The 8,994-nt window shown below is 31.5% G+C and overlaps 1 protein-coding gene across 2 annotated transcripts in view; it reads right to left on the bottom strand.

Annotated features, from left to right (window-relative positions):
* Positions 1 to 1,795: 1,795 nt before the first annotated feature.
* The window catches only part of LOC133664252 (glycosyltransferase-like domain-containing protein 1), a 44,920-nt gene continuing 37,721 nt past the window's right edge, over positions 1,796 to 8,994 (bottom strand). The window contains exons 11-12 of one of the 2 annotated variants that reach the window (XM_062068752.1): positions 7,241 to 7,334; positions 1,796 to 2,301 (exon numbers count right to left, since the gene is read on the bottom strand). In XM_062068752.1, the coding sequence (XP_061924736.1) occupies positions 7,269 to 7,334 (66 nt within the window). In that variant the 3' untranslated portion in view covers positions 1,796 to 2,301; positions 7,241 to 7,268. The remainder of the gene's footprint in view (positions 2,302 to 7,240; positions 7,335 to 8,994) is intronic. The other variant, XM_062068753.1, reaches the window with a different exon arrangement.

Below are 8,994 nucleotides of genomic sequence, written 5' to 3'. Positions count from 1 at the left end.
CATTCTCATTGATAATGTCATTGACAGAAATGATTCCTCTTTCAAACATATTTTTCCAAAAGAAAGGCTTTCCATCTATTACAATATTAGAGTTCACTTGTAAAAAACAATACAATTTCTTTTGATACAGTACATGTTTTTTGTCCAACAGGACATTTGTGTACCGCTCAATGTTTAAATACATCTTTGGAACAATTGATGCTTTTAAAGACAGACACATAGCTTCAAGGTTGAGAAGTTTCAGGCCCCCATATTCATACTTTTTGTACAAAACCTTTCTTTTAATCTTTTCTGGTTTGCCGTTCCAGACAAAATCGAAGACCCTCCGCTCATAAATCTTAAAAAAGTTTTGTGATGGAGCTGGTAATGACAAAAACAAATAAATAAATTGAGGAATAATTAACGAGTTGGCAATAGACATTTTACCATACAAGGTTAGGGATTTCACTTTCCATAATTGCATAATTTTGTCCAGCTTTCTTAGTCGATTATCATAATTTACTGAGCCTAGATCTTCCAGATTTTCTGGGACAACAACACCAAGTATGTTAATTGGTCCATCTGTCCACAAAACAGGCACTTTGCATTCCATTCGAAAGGACGTTCCCTTTAGATTTCCGATCCTTAACATTTTACATTTATCATAATCAAGCTTAAGGCCAGATTGCTGTGAAAATATGTCCAAAAGATTAAGAAGGTTCCGCAAACAATGAGGAAAAATCTTATCTTTGTGAATCAGCCTTTTCTGACATGAACTTCATCAAGAACAAACACAGAACACGCCTCACTGATGCACATCTGCAAGACTCACTCAGAGTTGCAGTGTCAAGTTACACACCAGAGTACAACACACTAGTTAACAGCATGCAATGCCAGGCTTCCCACTAACTGACAAAGAAACAGATAACAGATTTGGTGTCCAGTTCAAAGTGTGACATGATTTAAAAATTTGAGAGTTTACTTTTGTATTTTACATGAGTTATTATTTGTACAAACATGGTGCAAAGTCATTCATGATTTGTTAAAAAATGTTATTGGCTAGCTAGTTAAAATGGGATATTGTGATTTCACAAGACTGTCTTAGAAGTGATCATTTGAAAATGTTCAATTTGAAAAATGTGCACTTAGAGAAAATATAAAAATAAAGTGTTGCATATTGATATTTATCTGTTTCTATATATATTTATTGTGAGAAATCATTAAGATGATCAGTGTTTCCACAAAGATAAATATCATTAATTATTAATAATAACATAGAGTTAAAGGTAAATTGAGCAAATTGGCTACTTCTGGCAATTTATTTAAGTGTGTATCTAACTGGTAGCCCTTCGCATTAATCAGTACCCAAGAAGTAGCCCTTGGTTTCAAAAAGGTTGCTGACCCCTGGTGTATATACATACAGTATATATGTGTACATACATATATATATATACACAAATATATATACATACATATATATACATACACATATATATATGTACACACACATATATATATGTGTATATATATATATACACACACATATATATATATATATATATATATATATATATATATATATATATATATATATATATATATATATATATATATATATATATATATATATATATATATATATATATATATATATATATATATATATATATATATATATAGTTGTGAGTGTATATATTATATATATATATATGGGTATATATATATGTGTGTGTATGTACTGTATATATATACATGTGTATATATACACACACATATATATATATATGCATATGTGTACATATATACCAGTGGCGTGCCGTCACTAGAGGCAGGGGAGGCGGGGCCTCACCTGCCATCATGGAAAGAAAAAAAAAGTAAAAAGGAAAAAAAATAATTAAATTGTTATATGTATCCAGTGATTATACTAAAGTTATTTTCCATTTAATTTCACCAGTTTTAGATTATTTTTATTTTTATTTTCACATTTTCTGTTCAAATAGTGAGAAGAGACGGTGCGGTGATCAGCAGCCAGTTGAGGCACGTCACTCAGAGCCTCACCATGGATTGCGCAATGACTGGGCTAACTGCTGGCCTGCTGTGCAGTGAGAGCGTATTGCTATATGAATTATATTATACATTTCCATAGTTGAGTTAGCTGAGGTATATAATGTACAGTGTATTTTGTCAACAACTGTATGTGTAACGTATTTCTTGTGCTGAGCATTCATAAATCTGCTGCAAAAGACATACTGGCTGAGGCTCGCAGTAATCCGGCCTCCTGGTGGTAGAGGGCGGTAGGATGGAGGATCCCAGAGATCATTCCTCGGCCGCAGAAGAAAAAAGAAAGAAAAAAAAGTTAGCAAGTCAAGTGCAGCGATTGTTTATTTCCTCTCGCCTGAACTTTGATTAAAAACATGGAGGATGAAATATGTAAAATAAAACAGTTTTCTAAACTGGACTTTCAATGGAAGCAGGAGGTAATAATTAAAGGTAGACCAACGCCGGAGCTAAAAGGTTTGCTTTTTAATTATACACCAATAGTACACACCACTAAATATAATTATACACCAATAGTACAAACCACTAAATATAATTATACACCAATAGTACACACCACTACATATAATTATACACCAATAGTACACACCACTACATATAATTATACACCAATAGTACACACCACTACATATAATTATACACCAATAGTACACACCACTACATATAATTATACACCAATAGTACACACCACTACATATAATTATACACCAATAGTACACACCACTACATATAATTATACACCAATAGTACACACCACTACATATAATTATACACCAATAGTACACAGCACTACATATAATTATACACCAATAGTACACAGCACTACATATAATTATACACCAATAGTACACAGCACTACATATCATTATACACCAATAGTACACACCACTACGTATAATTATACACCAATAGTACACACCACTACATTTAATTATACACCAATAGTACACACCACTACATTTAATTATACACCAATAGTACACAGCACTACATAAAATTATACACCAATAGTACACACCACTACATATAATTATACACCAATAGTACACACCACTATATATAATTATACACCAATAGTACACACCACTACATATAATTATACACCAATAGTACACACCACTACATATAATTATACATAAATAGTACACACCACTACATATAATTATACACCAATAGTACATACCACTACATATAATTATACACCAATAGTACACACCACTACATATAATTATACACCAATAGTACACACCACTACATATAATTATACACCAATAGTACACACCACTACATATAATTATACACCAATAGTACACACCACTACATATTATTATACACCAATAGTACACACCACTACACATAATTATACACCAATAGTACACACCACTACGTATAATTATACACCAATAGTACACACCACTACATATAATTATACACCAATAGTACACACCACTACATATAATTATACACCAATAGTACACACCACTACATATAATTATACACCAATAGTACACACCACTACATATAATTATACACCAATAGTACACACCACTACGTATAATTATACACCAATAGTACACACCACTACATATAATTATACACCAATAGTACACACCACTACATATAATTATACACCAATAGTACACACCACTACATATAATTATACACCAATAGTACACACCACTACATATAATTATACACCAATAGTACACAGCACTACATATAATTATACACCAATAGTACACAGCACTACATATAATTATACACCAATAGTACACAGCACTACATATAATTATACACCAATAGTACACACCACTACGTATAATTATACACCAATAGTACACACCACTACATTTAATTATACACCAATAGTACACACCACTACATTTAATTATACACCAATAGTACACAGCACTACATAAAATTATACACCAATAGTACACACCACTACATATAATTATACACCAATAGTACACACCACTATATATAATTATACACCAATAGTACACACCACTACATATAATTATACACCAATAGTACACACCACTACATATAATTATACATAAATAGTACACACCACTACATATAATTATACACCAATAGTACATACCACTACATATAATTATACACCAATAGTACACACCACTACATATAATTATACACCAATAGTACACACCACTACATATAATTATACACCAATAGTACACACCACTACATATAATTATACACCAATAGTACACACCACTACATATTATTATACACCAATAGTACACACCACTACGTATAATTATACACCAATAGTACACACCACTACGTATAATTATACACCAATAGTACACACCACTACATATAATTATACACCAATAGTACACACCACTACATATAATTATACACCAATAGTACACACCACTACATATAATTATACACCAATAGTACACACCACTACATATAATTATACACCAATAGTACACACCACTACGTATAATTATACACCAATAGTACACACCACTACATATAATTATACACCAATAGTACACACCACTACATATAATTATACACCAATAGTACACACCACTACATATAATTATACACCAATAGTACACAGCACTACATATAATTATACACCAATAGTACACAGCACTACATATAATTATACACCAATAGTACACAGCACTACATATAATTATACACCAATAGTACACACCACTACGTATAATTATACACCAATAGTACACACCACTACATTTAATTATACACCAATAGTACACACCACTACATTTAATTATACACCAATAGTACACAGCACTACATATAATTATACACCAATAGTACACACCACTACATATAATTATACACCAATAGTACACACCACTATATATAATTATACACCAATAGTACACACCACTACATATAATTATACACCAATAGTACACACCACTACATATAATTATACATAAATAGTACACACCACTACATATAATTATACACCAATAGTACATACCACTACATATAATTATACACCAATAGTACACACCACTACATATAATTATACACCAATAGTACACACCACTACATATAATTATACACCAATAGTACACACCACTACATATAATTATACACCAATAGTACACACCACTACATATTATTATACACCAATAGTACACACCACTACATATAATTATACACCAATAGTACACACCACTACGTATAATTATACACCAATAGTACACACCACTACATATAATTATACACCAATAGTACACACCACTACATATAATTATACACCAATAGTACACACCACTACATATAATTATACACCAATAGTACACACCACTACATATAATTATACACCAATAGTACACACCACTACGTATAATTATACACCAATAGTACACACCACTACATATAATTATACACCAATAGTACACACCACTACATATAATTATACACCAATAGTACACACCACTACATATAATTATACACCAATAGTACACACCACTACATATAATTATACACCAATAGTACACACCACTACATATAATTATACACCAATAGTACACACCACTACATATAATTATACACCAATAGTACACACCACTACATATAATTATACACCAATAGTACACACCACTACATATAATCATACACCAATAGTACACACCACTACATATAATTATACACCAATAGTACACACCACTACATATAATTATACACCAATAGTACACACCACTACATATAATTATACACCAATAGTACACACCACTACATATAATTATACACCAATAGTACACACCACTACATATAATTATACACCAATAGTACACACCACTACATATAATCATACACCAATAGTACACACCACTACATATAATTATACACCAATAGTACACACCACTACATATAATTATACACCAATAGTACACACCACTACATATAATTATACACCAATAGTACACACCACTACATATAATTATACACCAATAGTACACACCACTACATATAATTATACACCAATAGTACACACCACTACATATAATTATACACCAATAGTACACACCACTACATATAATTATACACCAATAGTACACACCACTACATATAATTATACACCAATAGTACACACCACTACATATAATTATACACCAATAGTACACACCACTACATATAATTATACACCAATAGTACACACCACTACATATAATTATACACCAATAGTACACTCCACTACATATAATTATACACCAATAGTACACACCACTACATATAATTATACACCAGTAGTACACACCACTACATATAATTATACACCAATAGTACACAGCACTACATATAATTATACACCAATAGTACACACCACTACATATAATTATACACCAATAGTACAAACCACTACATATAATTATACACCAATAGTACACACCACTACATATAATTATACACCAATAATACACACCACTACATATAATTATACACCAATAGTACAAACCACTACATATAATTATACACCAATAGTACACACCACTACATATAATTATACACCAATAGTACACACCACTAAATATAATTATACACCAATAGTACAAACCACTAAATATAATTATACACCAATAGTACACACCACTACATATAATTATACACCAATAGTACACACCACTAAATATAATTATACACCAATAGTACAAACCACTAAATATAATTATACACCAATAGTACACACCACTACATATAATTATACACCAATAGTACACACCACTACATATAATTATACACCAATAGTACACACCACTACATATAATCATACACCAATAGTACACACCACTACATACAATTATACACCAATAGTACACACCACTACATATAATTATACACCAATAGTACACACCACTACATATAATTATACACCAATAGTACACACCACTACATATAATTATACACCAATAGTACACACCACTACATATAATTATACACCAATAGTACACACCACTACATATAATTATACACCAATAGTACACACCACTACATATAATTATACACCAATAGTACACACCACTACATATAATTATACACCAATAGTACACACCACTACATATAATTATACACCAATAGTACACAGCACTACATATAATTATACACCAATAGTACACACCACTACATATAATTATACACCAATAGTACACACCACTACATATAATTATACACCAATCACCTTCATCCAGACCAGGTGGAAGACAAGGTCACAGGGTCAACAGACTTTGGAAACGCTCCTTGAGGAAGTCCCAGGAGAAGGAGCAGGTGTCCACCTGACAACACAAAGTCTCTTTTTACACCCGTTTTACTGTGAGTACACCTTAATTGATCTGAAACATGATTAGTGTGAATACACCTTAATTGGTCTGAAACATGATTAGTGTGAATACACCTTAATTGATCTGAAACATGATTAGTGTGAATACACCTTGATTGGTCTGAAACATGATTAGTGTGAATACACCTTAATTGGTCTGAAACATGATTAGTGTGAATACACCTTAATTGGTCTGAAACATGATTAGTGTGAATACACCTTCATTGATCTGAAACATGATTAGTGTGAATACACCTTCATTGATCTGAAACATGATTAGTGTGAATACACCTTAATTGATCTGAAACATGATTAGTGTGAATACACCTTAATTGTTCTGAAACATGCTCAGTGTGAATACACCATTATTGTTCTGAAACATGATTAATGTGAATACACCTTCATTGATCTGAAACATGCTTAGTGTGAATACACCTTCATTGATCTGAAACATGATTAGTGTGAATACACCTAATTGATCTGAAACATGATTAGTGTGAATACACCTTAATTGATCTTAAACATGATTAGTGTGAATACACCTTCATTGATCTGAAACATGATTAGCGTGAATACACCTTAATCAATCGGAAACATGATTAGTGTGAATACACCTTCATTGATCTGAAACATGATTAGCGTGAATACACCTAATTGATCTGAAACATGATTAGTGTGAATACACCTAATTGATCCGAAACATGATTAGTGTGAATACACCTAATTGATCTGAAACATGATTAGTGTGAATATACCTAATTGATCTGAAACATGATTATTGTGAATACACCTAATTGATCTGAAACATGATTAGTGTGAATACACCTAATTGATCTGAAACATGATTAGCGTGAATACATCTTAATCGATCTGAAACATGATTAGTGTGAATACACCTAATTGATCTGAAACATGATTAGTGTGAATACACCTTATTCAATCTGAAACATGATTAGTGTGAATACACCTAATTGATCTGAAACATGATGAGCGTGAATACACCTTAATCGATCTGAAACATGATTAGTGTGAATACACCTTAATCGATCTGAAACATGATTAGTGTGAATACACCTTCATTGATCTGAAACATGATTAGTGTGAATATACCTAATTGATCTGAAACATGATTAGTGTGAATACACCTAATTGATCTGAAACATGATTAGTGTGAATACACCTAATTGATCTGAAACATGATGAGCGTGAATACACCTAATCGATCTGAAACATGATGAGCGTGAATACACCTTAATCGATCTGAAACATGATTAGTGTGAATACACCTTAATCGATCTGAAACATGATTAGTGTGAATACACCTAATTGATCTGAAACATGATTAGTGTGAATACACCTTAATCGATCTGAAACATGATTAGTGTGAATACACCTAATTGATCTGAAACATGATTAGTGTGAATACACCTAATTGATCTGAAACATGATGAGCGTGAATACACCTTAATCGATCTGAAACATGATTAGTGTGAATACACCTTAATCGATCTGAAACATGATTAGTGTGAATACACCTAATTGATCTGAAACATGATTAGTGTGAATACACCTAATTGATCTGAAACATGACTAGTGTGAATACACCTTAATCGATC

This window comes from Entelurus aequoreus, linkage group LG14 (assembly GCF_033978785.1).
Source record: "Entelurus aequoreus isolate RoL-2023_Sb linkage group LG14, RoL_Eaeq_v1.1, whole genome shotgun sequence".
Lineage (NCBI taxonomy): Eukaryota > Metazoa > Chordata > Actinopteri > Syngnathiformes > Syngnathidae > Entelurus > Entelurus aequoreus.
Note: the sequence above shows the minus strand (reverse complement) of the source record. Positions and strands in the feature narration are given on the sequence as shown.